A 17,587-nucleotide genomic window follows, 5' to 3' on the forward strand; every position below is an offset into this window, starting at 1 on the left:
CAGAATAGTCAGCCGCAGTCTGCCTGTCTCCTAATTGCTCCCACTGCTCAACTGCAGCAAAGAGAAAGACTTCAGCTGAGGGTAGGGAGCACAATGGCCATTCACTTCCTTTCTTCACTTTATCATTTTCAACATGGAAACACCAATGCCTGGCTTTTTCTTAGGCATGTGTCTCCATTTCTGCTGTAGAATGAACAGATATTGATGAGACGCCATGAGACAAGGCAGGGATTCGTTCTTTATCTGCCTTCAACTCCTTACATTTTAATCCCACATGTCATGGAAGAGACTAAAGGTAGCAACATGTCATTTGGGGAAAAAAAGAAGCATTGGAGTGGATTGTGGGCAGATTCCCTGAATTGAGGTGTTGCAACAGGAGAGATAAGGTTGGATTGGTGCATTCCTGGTTAGGTAAAGATCATGGTCATGGTTAAAAGAAACAAGCATTGACTGTCAGTAGGTCCAACGTTTTGTTAAAACATCCATCCACACTTACCTTCTCCCTTTGCAGACTTTCTGGCTCAAAAAAAAAAGAATCGTCACACTACGTCCTTCTTTGGTCTCAACAGACAAGACCAACCTCACAATCCCAACTGCTTATGTCTCAGTGTCTGTAGCTGTTCTATTATCTATTTTCATTGTAACCTTGTTTCTGTGCATTTTTCTTGTCTTCATTGAACGGACTTTTATTAACTGTTAAAAAGCTTATTGGCTCCATGTACATTTAGTGGTGCTTTGTAAAACTGGAAAGCAATCAGCGAGCACACAGCTCAGCCAAGCAACAGTCTGCATTAATCTTAAAAATGCATTATTCTAATAACACATTCAAGCAAATCTCTATCTTGCTACTTTGAGTATTGCTAGATCAGCACCAGACACTAATTACTTTTTCCTCGGGCAATGGCCTAATTTTCCACCAATTTTGTTGAAATATGCTCACAAGTTTTAGAGACATCCTGCTAGCTATCAAAACAAGAGACATGAAGAATAATTATGTTCGCAGGCAATTGCGACCTACCAATTAGGAACTAAAGAAACTATGACTCAATTCGATCCCCTTACTAAGTAACTGGTAAAACAGAATTGGATTAGATGGTGTTGTGATAAAGAAAATCACTGATATTTGCCAAGGCATCATGGATTGTTACAATTCTGTCCTGAGCTGTGCTGAATTAAAAAAATTAAATCATGAAAACTGACTGAAACAGAACATTTAAAGAAATCAGGCTGCAATGAATATGTGTGCCAAGAGCTTTAATGCTGTCAAACTGCATGGACTTGTTGGCATTCAGGCTCAGAAATCCTTTTTAGTCTTGGCAACCCCTGATAACGGAGTTATTAAGTCCCACTATATAGTTTGGATGCAGCCGCCACTGCGTTGTTGTATAAAAACAACACAGGATGGTAAGTCATAGATGGATTCAGGATTCTTTTTCTGTAATCAAATATGGATGGAAATTGGATTTTCTCTTTGCCTTGACCTCTGAGATAAACTGTTTCTCGTGTATTGAATAGGAAAGAGAGATGATTTATGCATATATATATTCACATCTGCTGATATTGATAGGCAGACAGTGATTGAAGTCCGCTGTCCTTTGAGGTACTGCTTGATATGGGATCTGAAACAAGAAGTAGAGCAGAACGGGAGCCATCTGCACTTTTATAAACCATCCCAAATACAGCAGCGATGTCTGTCTGTCGTTATCTGTCTGTCTGCCTTTCTATCTGGCCCTGAAGATTGAGATTTGTTTGTCTGTCCAGCCTGTTTAAATGTCTGTCTGTGGGTCTCATATGGTAGCTGACAAGGGGACCTCTTTGTCTGACAAATGACTCAGACTTGAGTTTGGCTTTGAGGCCTCTGGGACGGCAGACTGCCCTAACCAGGACTATGATTGTGGATCGCACAAAGTCTATTCCTGTCTGTTTGACACTGATAACTGATTTTCTTACTCACATAAAGCCAATACACCCATCAAATTCAGCCGAGGCCTAAAGTGAACATCACAGCCTGATTCATAACTTAACAGTGCCTCAAAAGTGTGTGTACTTTAAGTGTGTGTGTGTGTGTGTGTGTACGCCACAGCTCTATGATCTAGGGATCACATCTGGCTAGTTCATTTTATCAGAAGCCAATTTTGGACAATAAGATGTCTGTGAATATCTGCCAGAGGCAGCTGGCACAGTTACAACAGGATCTGTGAGCGTGTGTGTTTGTGTTCGGAAGTGATGTAAAAATGCTTCCCAGAACTGAGTTTGATGAGAGAGTGTGAGTATGCTGCCACTGAATGTCGGCTTGTTCTGATGCGATGGAGGGGGAGAGGGAAAAAATTAGGAAGAAAGGGTCAAGAGAGGAAAAACAAAATGTGCGAGCTGGACAGATGATGAGAGGGAGAGAAGGGGAAGGAGGAAAGATGTGATGGAGAGAGGGGGAATGATATAGGTGAAAGGAAAGAGACAGAGAAAGCGAAAGAGACAATAGTAAGTAGCCGGTAAGGTCGCCAGGCTGAATCCCTGAACAGGTGAAGAAACCTTCATCTTTGTTACCTGTGTGAGTCTGGGGTGATAGGCTAAGTCCGCCCCTCAGACTTCCCATGATGCAAAGCGGTGAAGGGAGTTTTGTTAAAATTTGCTAATAGGTTTGCCATTTGTTTGTAATAGAAATGTTACTTTATGATTGATGTATTTTTAATACATGTCTGCTTAGAATATAATGTTTTTTATAGGTAATTGTTGTGGTGGTTTACCATTGAAACCAGGGACCATTTCATTTGATAAGAAGAGCTGAATCTTCCTAACAACTGATGGAGATGAGCTTAATTTGTAGAGAGTGGATATGGTGTGTGCACTGGTTCAAGTTTGCTGTTCAAGATGATAATGATAATTGGCAGGCAAGATTGGCCCACAGGCCACCAGGATTTGGCCTGGTTCTCCTGATGGCCAGTCCACCACTGGTCCTGCCTATAGTCGACTGATAGTCTAATCATGTGTGTTTTTGTGCGTGGGGTTTGCGAGCCGGGGGTGGGGGGTTACACAGGGTAGCTCAGCTTTAATCTTGAGAAGCTGCAGAGCTGCAGTCTCTATTCATTCAACTTACACTGTAAACTTCCAGCTAAACTGAGGCTTTTTGAAGACCCTTTTCTCTCTCTCTCACTCTCTCTCGCATTCCTTTCACCGGTCTTATGCAGAGTTTTGTGCTGCCGACAACTGCATGCATGTCGTGGTTCCTCGCGGGTCTATTTCAAGTAGCCAACTATTTAAAAACGATAAAATATTCTTTGTGTGGTCATCAACGGTGATAAATTATCCAAAAGTCCCGCGAGGTGCGGACAACTCGGCACAACACCAGTGAAGTTGGGGCTCGGTCTCTTCAGCAAATGCTTCTCTTCTGCCACTGCACACACACACGCTACGCCTACACATGCGCACTGATGACCCAGGGTTGGGGTTACAATTCTTTTCACATGTTTATTTACAGCATTAAACGGTGAAATGTATATTGTAATAGGCTGTATAGGAACTTATTGGGAGAAAACGTTGAGCACCTCCATATTGCCAAAATGGCATGATCCTTGTTTCACTGCGAAGCTTCGACTGTGAGATTGACAGCCGTATCAGGGTCCGCCCATCGTCAAATCTTCGACTATTCGGGGTCAGCCCTACAGTGTATATTACATTTTTAATAAACAAGAGAAAATCTGATAAAAAATCAGCAATTAAAGAAATAAAGAAAGTCAGGTTATAAAAATACAATTTCCAGCGCAAAGAATGTAGTTTAAATGTTTATAACTACTGTTTAATTACTTCCTTAGAGGGACAGGTGCCAACCATATTCTGACCAGTCATTATCACAAGAGCATCTTGATGAGAGTAAACTCTGCTCATCAGTGTCTTCTTGCAGCAGTTCTTGCTTTTTTACAAAATATAGTAGGCTATATTTCAGGGAAAGTCAGTAAAAACAATTGGACTTAAATATACAGTAGTTTTAAATGTATACATTTCTTAAAATAGATGACCACAGTGGGAGTTCATGCTCGCATACACACACACTCTCTCTGTTCTCATAACACCTGCTGTACTCCCAGCGCAGCAGAGTAGTTGAGATGATGTCGCTCCCACATCAACGAAAAAAGCATCCGCCCACTTCCTCCCCTCCCTCTAATGTTCTCCCACCTTCCACAGCATACAAGGTTCAGAGTATAATACTAGTGCTGAAGGTAAATCAATTGTTCCCCTTTCGCTCAATTCAATGTTTGTGTGTGTGCGCATCAGTGTGGGTGTTTAACTGAGAGCAGACGACGGCTATGAACACTCCCTACAATCAGGGTACTATTAGTCATCCATACAAAACAAGGAAGAATAATATGTGGAACAGGAGGCTGTGCAAGGTTACGAACCACATCAGTAATTACCTCCAACCTGACAAACAGTGCAGGCCTTCTGTGGAGGCGGAAGATTGCAGCAAAGCTTTTATCAGAAGAAGAAATGGACATAATAATGGGATAATTGTTTTGGACGATGCCTGCCTCTCCCGTCGTTACCTGCACAGGCCTGCTAACTTCTGTTGGCACCGAGTGGGTTCGGCTTGGCAGTCACGGCGCTGTCATGTGGTCAGTGTCTATGTGTGTATGTGTCTGTGTGTGTGTGTATGTGCATGATGAGGTTTGTGTCTGCAATTGTCTGCCAGAGTGAGAGTGTCCATCCTGTAGGAGTGGGTGTGCGCACGTGGGTTTGAAGTGTGTGTGTGTGCGTGTGGTGAGAGCCAGCCAAGTACAACATGTTTTCTGGATAGTGAGTGAGCCAGAAACCGGGGAGGACAACACAAATTAAATCTCCCTTTCATCAATCTCTACACCTGCATCCCCCAATCCCTGCCCTACTGCGCCAGACTAATCCTTTCCTCTCTTCCAAGTCTTCATTTTCAGGGATGCTCTTCATGGCATTTTCTTTTTATGAGACAGTCTGCCGTTGAGCGTGGCGGCAAAAATGGAAGAGGCTGAAAACAGATCTTTAGCGGCAAAGGTCATGAGCTGAATTGAAATCAAAAACACTGCAAATAGCACAACGCAACACCATTCCTCCATCCTCAAATTCATCCCTCTTATTAAATGCTGACCAATACAGAGTTTTTGAGGCCAAACCCGATATCGATATTTGAATCTGATTTTAAAATTATATTTGACAGAATCCATAGCATGAACATTTTTAACAAAACCCTTTAAACCTCTTCAGTATTTCACTAAACACTAAATGCTTTTGCATAACACATCTTTAATGAAACTTGCTAATTACTGCCTGGATTATGTTCACTGGAAACATGCGTTCTAATTCTGTATCTTAGAAATTACTCATTTGAAACAGCAAATATATTTTAAAGGGAACCTAATTATGTTTTCTATTAACATGATGAGGAACTGTTGTTAATTGACGTATCTGGTGCAAATATGTGAAATCTGAAAACATCAGTAAAATGTTCACTGGCAACATATTTTATTTGTTTTGAACCAAAGCATGCAGTCTTGCAATACAATATGTGCTCGTAGTGATTACAGCATTATTAAATGTTCAGTGTGTAGGTTTTAGTGGCATTTAGTGGTAAGGGTTGTGAATTGCAACCAACGGCTCAGCCACTGCTCACCCCCCACTTTGCAAGCGCGTAGGAACAGCTACGGTGGCTGACAAGCTCTGTCGGCTCTTGTGCTAAAGAATATTGGTCCTCCAATTTCACATATCTTCTTACTTCTAATAAACCAGACAAATACTACTACTACTATTACTAGTAATACTTTTTCTTCTTCTTTGTATGTATTCAACGTAGTGATGAAACACGCTCTGTAAAGCAGTTTGTCCATTTGGGCTACTGTAGAAACATGGCAGCGCAAAGCGGCGACTTTAATGTAAGGGGACCTGCAGTGTATGTAGATAGAAATGGCTCAAGTAGATAAAAACATAACGGTTCATTATGAGGTGTCTTTATTCACCACTAAAAACATATTTATGTATATTATATTGCATTTCTGTCAATAGATCCTCCTAAATATTACACAGTAGACCTTTAACATTTTTATAGTTTTCTAACCATGGTTATAGTTAACGTTAGGGAAAGATCATCGTCTGGTTTAGCACAGGAAAAGCCCACAGTGACTTTTTTATTTATTTTTTATTTTTATTTTACTGAAACCTCAATCTTTTTCTAACCTTAGCCACCGAGCCGTAGACGACAGTCAGGATGCGAACCGCATTCTCTAGTGTCAAAGTCTTTGTACGCCCACCATCCGCCTCGACCACCTCCCTGCAACTCTGGTGTGGTATATAAATGTAGCCCTTCATTCACTCCAAAAAATGTTGCCTCTGAACATAACCCAGCGATTACCTTTGCCACCACAACATGATTAGGAAAACAATTAAGTAATATGAAAACATAATCTCTAGGAAAAAAGAGTCGCCAATATCTACCATTAACAACATTTAACCAAAAGGACAATCTTCGGCTTGCCTATACGTAATCATAAATGTGAATCATGCTTTAGCCGCTGCAAGCTGATGTTGTAGGAAAAAACTGATGAAACATGTTGCTTGTGAAGTTTTTGTAGATATGATCAGTATGAACATTGACTCTGCTGATATGTTCATTAAGTATGTTCCCTTATTATACTGACCAAGAAAAGGCTATTCAGTCTCTTATACTTCTTTCTAAAAATATTTGCTGTTGCAAATTAGTAGTACAAACATGATTTGGTAAGCTATTGGAAAGGATTCAAAAACATTATATATGTCAGTAGACTGAACTCCATCTCACTGAGACCTCTCCAGGTTCAGTTTGCTCGGCATGCAGTGAAATCAGGAGCTTGCAGTCTGCTGTTATTTTAGCTAGTTAATGAGAAACATGCCCTCCTTGGTTTGTTCATGGAACAAAACAACTACAGAGAATATGCTGTATCTCAGGTCTTCTGGGAGTAATGAGAAAGACGGAGAAAGACAGGGAGGGAGGAGGGTAAAAGGCAAGCAGCAAGGGACAGAACAAGAGTAGGAGGGAGGGGACTGGGACACGGGAAGCGATGACACATGAACATGGTCTAAAGGGAGAACTCATTGGGAAATAGGGAGGGAGGAGGAAATAGATGAGAGAGGCAAGGAGGGACAGCAGGGAGAAGGGCGCTCTCGTGAGAAACCATCATCATATAACTGCTCTTATGCCCTACTTCCACCAAATTATAACTGTATTTCATTTTCTTGATGCTTTGTTTTTAGGCAGTTGTGGATATTAACATGTCTCCCAAAAATCCCCGATTATGCCTTTTCCCCACTTGCTCCAATTTTTGTCTGCTTTCCTTGCAGAATGTTCATTCTGTGTTCCCGGTTACACTGTCATGGCCATGTGTGTCACTGTGGATTAAAGGCTCCAACTAAATGCTTGTCTTTTATAAAAGCAAATGCACTGCATTTCAAAATAAAGCAGTTTAAATACAAAAAGGGAAAAGTAATGCAGTAAGCAAAAACTTGCAAGGGAAGAAATCCGCAGCGGGGAAGGAGAGAGAAGTGAAGGAAAGGGTGGAGAGTGGCAAGCAGGAGCAAGGCGGTGAGGGAGGGCAGATTAGAGAGCATTTTACACTCTGAGCTCTTCATCCATCAACACAATCTGCAAAGCTTTGAAGAGAGAAGAGATGCGCAAGCTTTTCATCTAGAAATGTTTGCTCTGTACTGCAGAGCACATGCAAGCAAAGCAAGCAGTTCAGTCAAGCACCCAAATCCAACCGACATCGCACAAAATCACATAGACTGAAAATGCATTTCTGCCTAACAAAAGCTGACGTGGCGTAGCGAGCAAGGGATAACAGTAGAGTCTGCACTGACATTTTGGCCAACTCTGACGAGCAACAATCTCTAACGAGTTGGCTCAGTGTTGCTGCATGGCAGTGTGTCCAGTTTTGACACTGTGCCCTGATTTGTATCCCCTACAATGTCACATGACCACTAGTCGCCAAAACACCTATCAAGTGCATCCTAAAAGAGTACTTCCATTATTTAGCATTGCACTCCTACTGTATAATATGTATATCAGACTCACGACGACTTATTAAAAAAATAGATACAGTGGAACCGGAGATATTGTCTTTTTCTTATTCCTTGTCAAAACCTGGCAACCCACAATGCAACTCCAGCACTGACACTCCGGTCACAGGTTCAGGTGTATTATATTAGTAATGGCAAATGTAACTTTTACTATGTAGCCAATTAAAAATCAGTAAAATGTAAGCTCTGGACACCTCCCTCATCTGTACATGGCTGGGCAATATGACAATATTTACAATGAGATGATTAATAACTGTCAGAGATTTTATTATACAATTTATACTAACATACCTCTCTCTTTAATATATCTATTCGTATTGGGCCTTTGTGGGCAATACTTGAAATCGATGCAATGAAGCACATCAATTGTTCAGGTATTAAAGACATTAGATTAATCCAAAACAGCCATACCCATCTAATTATTACAGGTATAAAATGTTTCTCAATTGAATTTCCATAGAATGTACCATATCATATTGATATTGTGATTAACAAAAAAGTAAATCACATTTACTGTGGCAGAAGATTTGATCCATAACGCCCACTCTTATCACTGCTTAAGCTGTATGATGTCAAGTATAGCTCATGAAAGGCTGGAGGACTTCCGCCGCTTTGTGTGGCTGTATTTGAAATCAATAAGGGACTGCTTGACTTCATGGACAAAACAGATATTTTCTCTGCACAGAGGATTCCTAACATGCTTGTCCACTGATGCTGCCATTTCCAAGACGCCGAGCTCATCGCATCATGTTAGAGTGCTGTAGAGGCCCAAGTGATGCAGTTGTCTACTTAACCTTGGCTGCGTGCTCTGACACAGGCTTCAGTGGAGCAGTGTGTGAATATAGTGTGCGTGTGTGTGTGTGTGTGTGTGTGTTTGTGCATGTAGAGCTGTGTCTCATTCACACAGATTTCACAGCCTCTTTTTGTGTATGATATTTAATTCTGTTCTCCTCCGCTTTGAAGGACCTTTCAGGCCAGTGTTGCACCTCTCATACACACACACACACAGACACACACACACACACACACACACACACACACACACACAACTACTTTACTTAACTACGACATTTGCACACCGCTGCTTGCACACTTTCTCTCCTCGCTCACTCTCTGGCTCTCTGTCAGGGTTGCCATGGAGGGAAGTTTTCTTTGCTGCCATGACAACGTGAGATCTCTTTGGTCTCCCCTAACGACAGGAGAGCGACAGCGCCTGGGTGATGTAGACCTTTTAGGAAAGGTAACTCATTGATTCACACAAACAGCTGAAGTCACCTGTCCCACTCTTTGCCAGGGAAGAGTGGTTGTGGAAGACATACTCAGCTCCTTTACTTTAGTAAAAGTAGCGATACAAAAATGTAAAAACAGTAAAAGTATTTCATTCAAAATCCTACTGAAATAACAGTACGGAAGAATGATCAGCAAAATATACTCAAAGTATCAAAAGTAAAAGTACTCATTCTGTCGTAAAATGTCCGAATGTGTAAGCTGAATTTTACCGCTGTACTGTAGATGGTTGAGGTGGAGCTTTAAATTTGGGACAAACCTAAAGGACAGCTGAAATGTGCAAAGACTGAACAACCCACACATACCGGTAAATAAACTTGCACATATTTTTCTTTGACAGTCAGGAAGGAGCATAAACCTTACACTAAATACACTAGTCAACTGTTCAAAGTGCTAACATAACAAATGTTAGGGATAATCTTTATGTTGTGTTTCTGAAAATTACTGGCAGTGACTGGATATATTGAATATTTACATTTCTTTTACATATCATTTACATTACACATATAGCAAAGTACAAATACCTCAAGTAAAGTACAGTTCTTGAGTAAATCTGCATGAGGGGATCATATCAATCCAATTCTTCAATTTGTTTGTCTGCAGCTTTGCATGTATCTCTACCTCCTGAGTATTTACATAGCAAACTGTCTGAGTCAATTACAAGTATATTTCTAAACCAAATTGGCAGTTCAACCTGGTCACACTGATTTAATTTTGGTAAGGCGAGGGGGAAACGTTAGGTGAATAAATATCAACCTTCTAATTACAGCCAAATATTACCTCAACCCACAGACAGTGACTGTTCCACTCCGACACACATTATACTGTTGAGTCACAGATCAAGTACAGCATGTTTTTTTAGGAAAGCAACAATCCAACTTTTTCTCTCCAGATAACGAAATCAGAATATCAACCAATACTGATCCGATACCAATGCTGAATGAATGTAACTGATAGAGGCATTGACAAAGAAACTGTATTTACATCATGGCCTATACCTTAATAATGTCAAGATCAGTTCAGATAGAGATTCTGCATATCGGATCATTACATCTCTACTTTTTATTCATCATAAATTCACTCATTCTTACCTTAAGTCTCTCAGACACCCCGTCAGTAAAGCTGATGGTGAACTCCTCCACCTTGGGAACCTTCAGCCTCTTCTTCTCTGTCTGGTACTCCGTGCGAGTTTTCACCACCACCTGGAGAAGGGAGAAACTGTTAAATACTAAGGGATGTTAAAGGCACTGAAGGGTGGGTGGATGTTACTTTAGCAGGGTTTTCTCCTCTCCTTCAAAATTAAGACTTTTTACTATGTTTACTATGAGATCTCTGCATGGTTTTCTTGGACATATCTTTAGACTTATTTAATCCATTTGTTTTTATATTCACAGATATTTCATTGTGCATTGTTTGAATATTCAGTATACTCACATGTGATATGCACAGCCGAAAAGATCCTGAACCATAAAGGAACAAAAATAATTTACGACACTGAAAGTAAATCTGGGGTCAGACATCATTCGAGTCTATATTCTGATAAAGCAGTAATACAAAATCTAAAAAGAGAGGTTGAGATGAGTGTACACCTCAATACACAGAGGTGTAAGTAAGGATAGAGTGATAGAGGAAAGCACAAGTTGCAATTTCATACTGACTCTGGATAAACATAAAATAATATACAGATAATACATAATATAGCACAACGCTTATTAGAGCTAGAAAGTATTCTACAGGAAACATTGGTGCTGGGCATCTGTTACAGCTCTACTGTATGTTAATAATGACTGGTGCCCAGAATCCAAGACCCCCAATCCAAAGGGAAAACACTGGGCTTTGTGCCGGCAGCTAAATGGGAAAAAAGAGCCAGGGCAGTACAGCTCTGCCCTAGTACTGTCAGTCCAACACTCCTCAAGCAAACAGGTTTAGAGGGTTGAGAGGGACATGGGGAAAAGGGACAGAGTGAAACTCCCACACTCTTAGATTTGCCTACTTTCCAACTTTCAGTTGTTTTGTAGAAGGTACTGATTCAAAAACTGGGAAAAGTGGATGGGATTTCTCCATTAATTTACCAACTACAGCTGAGTTCCCTTGCGCATGGTTGACACCTCCAATTAAGGATAAAAAGTGTTATTCTGAGACAGCATCAGCCGTTTCAGCAAATACCAGAAAACATTTGTTTATACAGTTGACAAAGCCTTCTAGCGGTGGTAGGAATTATGACTTCTGTCGGTCAGAAGCAAAGGACGGGATAGGTCAACAAAACGGACTTTAACACGTGAGGTCACTATTTTGTCCTGTTTCCTATGAAAAGTCAGTGCTGGTTTCTTATAATCATGACCACAATTGTTCCCTTAGCTTAACTAAGTGGTTAAGGTAAGATTACCATAACAACGAAGGTCCCCTAACCTGCCAAAAGAAGTAATTCCGAGAACCATGACCGCCATTAACCTAACCAAATCATTTATGTGACTAAACCTAACCAAACCTTAACCATAGCGCTGTAAGATCATAAAATAGATTAAATTTTCCAAAACTGATTTGTAACACAGACAAATGATCAGATCAGAAAACGGAAATCAGTTTTGATAACTGTGAACTCATCCAAGTCATTGCTGAGATCTGGGAACTCAGCGTTGTCACTACAACCAGTCTGAAGAATCAAGCATCCAGGTGATCAGACATGTCGTGAATACGCCAACAGTTACATTATCTAAACATGCTATTTGAAGGTAAAAGTCAGTCCAAGACATCAGGTGGACACTATATGCCTGCTCATTTAGTCTCACCTGAATAAATTTTTTAAAAGTTTTGCTTGAAAACAAAACACTTCCTAATTCTGATGCAAAACATCAGTCTCTTAATCAAATGTGTATAAAACTAAGCATAATTTGTGCCCACTAGTCCTGTTTATTACATAACAGAGTGATGAACATCTATTAGCATGTTGTATAGCAGAATAACTCACTTAAAGCTATATTCAGTATTTGGTTTGACCACGCTTTGCCTTAAAAACTGTTTATTCTTCTAGGTATACTTGCTCAAAGCTGCATCTCTGCAAACAGAGCTAGGAATCTGGTCAGAATGTATGGTCTCTTCAATGCAGAGAAGTACAGGCAGATACTTGTTCATTATGCAATACCATCAGGGCATGACAACGACCCCAAACATACAGCGGACATCATTCAGAACTACCTTCAGCTTAAAGAAGGACAAGGAGTCCTGGAAGTGATGGTATGGCCCCCACAAAGCCCCGGTCTCAACATCATCGAGTCCATCTGGGATTACGTGATGATAGAGAAGCAACTTAGGTTGCCTAAATCCACAGGAAAACTGTAGGTAGTTCTCCAAGGTGTTTGGGCCAACCTACCTGCTGAGTTCCTTCAAAAACTATGTGCAAGTGTACCTAGAAGGACCGATGCTGTTTTGAAGGCAGCTTCTGCTCACTCACTTTTCATTTTGTTAATCGATAAATATAATCTATTAGCATGTCTATTTTTGAAAGCATTCTTACTTTACAACATTTTTTCCAAATAACTTAAAACCTTTGCACAGTACTGTACATAAGGGTATTTTCTATCATATCTGGGTTCTAAATATCCTCTCCACGTTGACTTGTGGCAACATTTACACAACCCACACTTATAATTCCTAATCCTAAATCCTAAAAAAAACTTAATTAACTTCTTCTCAGCTTCAGCGTCATTTCCTCTTTCGCGGCACTGACTGATCTGAGCAAAAGAATTTCTTTTACCAGGTTTCACTTCATCACTGCACTTACTAAAAAGAGAACGCATCCCCACTGCTTTGTCCATCCACTGTATATTAATGTGCACCAGAGGATCGGGCAGATACAGAGAAAAGGTGCACAAATGACAAGGCAAAGAATAGGTGGATGGAGAGAAAGAGAACACTGTCTCAGTGTCCTTGTGGCTAATTGTGCTTCTTCTGCGTGGCTCTCCACCACTTTGAGACAAAGCCAGAAACTGCGGTGCACACAAAGCTGCCAGTTGGCTCTAGAAAGCTGTTATCTAAGAGTTGAAGACCACAGTAGGTGTATTGAACACATGCATTTGATTGGACCCCTGAGGACCCAGAGCCTCATGGCCTTCAGTGCAGCAACACCAGATGTCTTGTCTTAGTCGTAACTAATGTCTCAATTTTGCCTCAACTTTCTCATCCTCTGATGTGCTCAGGGCCTCTAGCATCAAACACAGCAGCGCTTTATGTTGCTTCATTACTTTCTCCTCTCACTCCTCTATGTCATATTAGCTAATGACATGGCTATCAATCGGCACTGCCTCATTTCCACAGCCCTTTAGCAACCAGCAGCTCATGGAAATCTACTGAACAAGGTGCCACCATCTCTGTTTAGAAAGGTCCAATTACTTGTTCATTTATGAACAATTATATTGTAATTATATTACATAATTATATAATTATATTGTTCAAAAAATCTTGATGTAAAACATGTCCTATAAATGGTGCAGCCATGAACAGTCAGGACAAGATGAATGAAAATATAATTACAACTTGCTTACTTATTATTCCACAGAGGTAGCTCCTCATTTTTTCCTTTGCGATTAATCATGAGAATCTATTTACATGTATGCAAGGTCATGTGTAGTTTATATTTTCACACTAGCAGCATGGCTTCAGAGATGGCAATATCAGTCAGTTAGATGGTCAGCCCTCCACTTAAGTATTTTAATAACTACTGGATGGATTATCTTGAAAGGTTGTACAGACATTCACGATACCCAGAAGAACCAAAATCCAGGTTTTTCCTGTACAGAGAATTACGAGCCTCCAGCTCTGGCTGCTAACATGCAACACAGTCGGACTGGCCATTGGGAGCACCGGGAGAAATCTGTGGTCATTTAGAGATATTGGTGTGTTTTTTTGTTGTTGAAACATGTTTTCAGCTTTTCATTAAGCTGATGCGCTTGTCAAAGTCACTTTCTGTGAACCAACAAATCACAGCATGCATGGGACGGGACATTATAAAAAGGTTGACATGCTGTTAAGCATAATTATTGGCAAGTTAATACTTAGCATTAAACAATAAGAGACTAGCTACAATGTAAACCATTTTTCTTGAACAAGGATTGAATGAATGAAAACAACCCACACAACTCCTTCTTGACAGCCTCCTCCTAAGAGCAACACATTCCCCTTGTTCTACTTTACATCTATTTTACTAAAGTTACTGATAAAAATATTGTTCAGTAATCTTGTTTACATAAAATGTGGTGTGGGTGGTGCTGGTGCTGGAAGGAAGGCAAATGATTCCAGTAAATACACCAGCACAGTCTCTGCTGCAATTTCCTGTGAGAATCTATTTACAGATGTTCAATTAGTCGTGTGTATTTTATGCAAACGTCTTGAGTCACTGTGACCTTTTAATATCTCCATGACTGACATGCAGTCACTTTTAGATCTGTAATAGAGCTCCACAATTTATTCCTGTGTGGTGAAATGATTGCTGCCACACAATGTGATACTGGACGTTTTTGAAGGACTTGATATATATGGCATTTAAGCGCATTTCAAGTTGTCAGTTTTTGAATCAACAAGAGTTTGAATGACACATGAAGAATTAATTTCAGAAAGAACAGAACTACTACTCTCTCTCTCTCTCTCTCTCTCTCTCTCTCTCCCTCCAAAGACTGAGCTGTGGGAGAATTGGTCTTTCAGGAAGTTTCAGTGTGAAAGGCAGCTACAGACACTTTTTTTCATGATTCCTTCCTTGTGAATAAAAGTGTGAATGCATATAAACATGGATCTGGTTAGAAATGTAATATAAACTGTAGGTTTTCAAAGACCTTTACCTAGAAAATAATACAATTTCAGGGGATGTAATAATCTCGTCAAGGTAACTGTGTGTTTCTTTAGCTGCTTAATACTCCTCTTTGTTGACCAGCTAGTTGCTGTGTCTGTCTGCCATTTGGTGTTGTGAAGGTAGCGTACAATGGGTGTTTAGAGATTTTTTGCTCAAAGCCGCTGTGTGCTGCCTCTGAAAAAAAGAGGCTAAAAAGTTGTGTAGATCTGGGGCACAGTTAGGTGATAATTTCCTGTGAATTTGTCACTACAAGCAACGCTTTTCACATACACATAGTAATTTCGTCCATTTTTATATAAAAATGTTGATAATAGCAGCATAAAAAAGAATCTTTATAACATTTCAAATAAACCACAATCATTGGGCTCACTCCTGAAATCTAAAAAATAGCAGTTATTCACATTCCCCTGCCATCAGAGGTTTAAATCAATCTGTACACAGCTCAAATAAAAACCAGCAGGGTTCAGAGTCCTGAGGAGAAGGACTTAAAACCACTGGTCCAACCAACAGGCAACACTGCAGTACAGTTGGACCACACATTATACTATACAGTGCAGGGGCCCAGAGTGGCTGGAGTATGAAATATATACATAAAAGCAACAAAGACTACTGAAGGCACAAGGTGCATATTTACTTTAAATGCAAAATGTACTATTTTGCTTGTTACAGTAAGTTCCTTTTATTTCTTTGCCTACAAATTTTCAAACGCAAAACATTTTTTTTTTTTTTTTTTTTTTACAAATTGTGTGCTCAGTTTAGCTGGAAGCTCATTTCTAAACACGAGCACATACAGTGGCTGTTATTAAACTGATTAATTATTTAAATTATTATTTTTATTTTTATAACTGATTGAAAATGTACTTTATTAGTTTAGTTTAATTTAATTTATTTTTATGTGCCATGCCAAACATGTGGACCACTATTTCACAAAACACACATTTTTTGGTAATACTTACACAAAACAAGTAACATATTTGAAATAACAAATTTCAGATGAACTAAACACTGAAAAGAACTGCTACATACCTAAACTTTATACTTTTTTCCTTATCTCCCCACCTTTCTCCAAGTAACTAGCTAATCTAAATGTGAACAGCCAACTCAATCTTTGTGCATCATCCAAATTTACAAAATCTATTAACAAGCAAGTATTGCACAGTTCCCAGTAAAAGAGCAATAGAATCAGTCAAACAGCAAAATGAAATAATCCATTTTTCATTTCCAGACCGACTTTCTATTCCTTCTTTTCCAATTTCAGCAGTAAGTGGTAAAAAAACAGATCTTAGCTGGGCACATGAGGATCTTTGCTTTTTATATAAATAATATACAACATAATTCTCAGTAACATATTTATATTTTATCATTTACGTCACCTAAATGTACACAGTTTCGGTTTAGTATGTCCATATGTCATCAGCCCATTGTTACTTATACTAAGCAAAAAGTGCAGAGTTTTTGGTTATTAATGAATCTCTCACTAAACCCATATTTATAGAGCAATGTGCACACATCTCTTGACTGCGTTCTTTCATATTAAGTTACCGATTCCATAACTGAGCTATACATGTCTTCCAGTGAGCTTCTACATGGTTCCCAACCCATTATCAAGAAAACGATGAATTAGTCAACCGACAAAAGATTATTCATCCACTATTTTGATAATCAATAAATTGTCATAATCAATAAAAGTCATTATTCAAGCACAAATACCAAATGTTATCTGGTTCCAGCAACTCACTCTTTTTTAGTTTTTTAGTTTTGGACTGTTGGTTGGACAAAGCAAGCAATTTGAAGATGTCACCTTGGGATCTGCGATATTCTGTTTTTTTTTTATCACTATCTACTGATATTTCATAGACCAAACAATTGGCAGTTAATCAAAATAGCTTAACAAAATTGCTTTACATTACCTGTTATAACAACGCCTGACCTTTAAAAACTGATGATTGACATGTTGGGAGCTAACAGGCTGTGAGTGTTTAGGCTTTGCTATTCATTAACAACATGCTACCGAGTCATTAGTATAGTACATTTGGTTGCCTTCAGATGTCACAGCTACTCTCACAGCCCGTGTGCACAGCCAGCCAGTTAAACGTGAAAATAGTTTATGTATCATTTGTCAAAATAAACTTGGATGATGGTTCATATGGTTATGAGGCCTTGTATTGTCACAAACACAGAGAAAATCACTCATCGATCCATTACTGATTTAACACGCTGACTGAGGATTCCTGCTCCCAGGAATTCCTCCCGAATGTATTAGGAATAAAACACACAGCCATGCGCAAAGGAACTGAGGAGAGGAACAAGAAAGGCATGAAAGTTTGTAAGGACAGGAAAAGAGAATGATTATAAGTCTGTCATTGCCTTTGAAGCAGCTCTTTGTAC

At 39.6% G+C, this 17,587-nt stretch overlaps 1 protein-coding gene across 1 annotated transcript in view; it reads right to left on the minus strand.

Annotated features, from left to right (window-relative positions):
• The window catches only part of nsg2 (neuronal vesicle trafficking associated 2), a 45,045-nt gene that overhangs the window by 20,514 nt on the left and 6,944 nt on the right, over positions 1-17,587 (minus strand). Inside the window, exon 3 of the mRNA XM_038707424.1 lies at positions 10,449-10,559. Within this exon, the coding sequence (XP_038563352.1) occupies positions 10,449-10,559 (111 nt within the window). The remainder of the gene's footprint in view (positions 1-10,448; positions 10,560-17,587) is intronic.

This window comes from Micropterus salmoides, unplaced genomic scaffold (assembly GCF_014851395.1).
Source record: "Micropterus salmoides isolate LMB-PRFRI ecotype aquatic unplaced genomic scaffold, ASM1485139v1 Ms_hic_scaffold_9, whole genome shotgun sequence".
Lineage (NCBI taxonomy): Eukaryota > Metazoa > Chordata > Actinopteri > Centrarchiformes > Centrarchidae > Micropterus > Micropterus salmoides.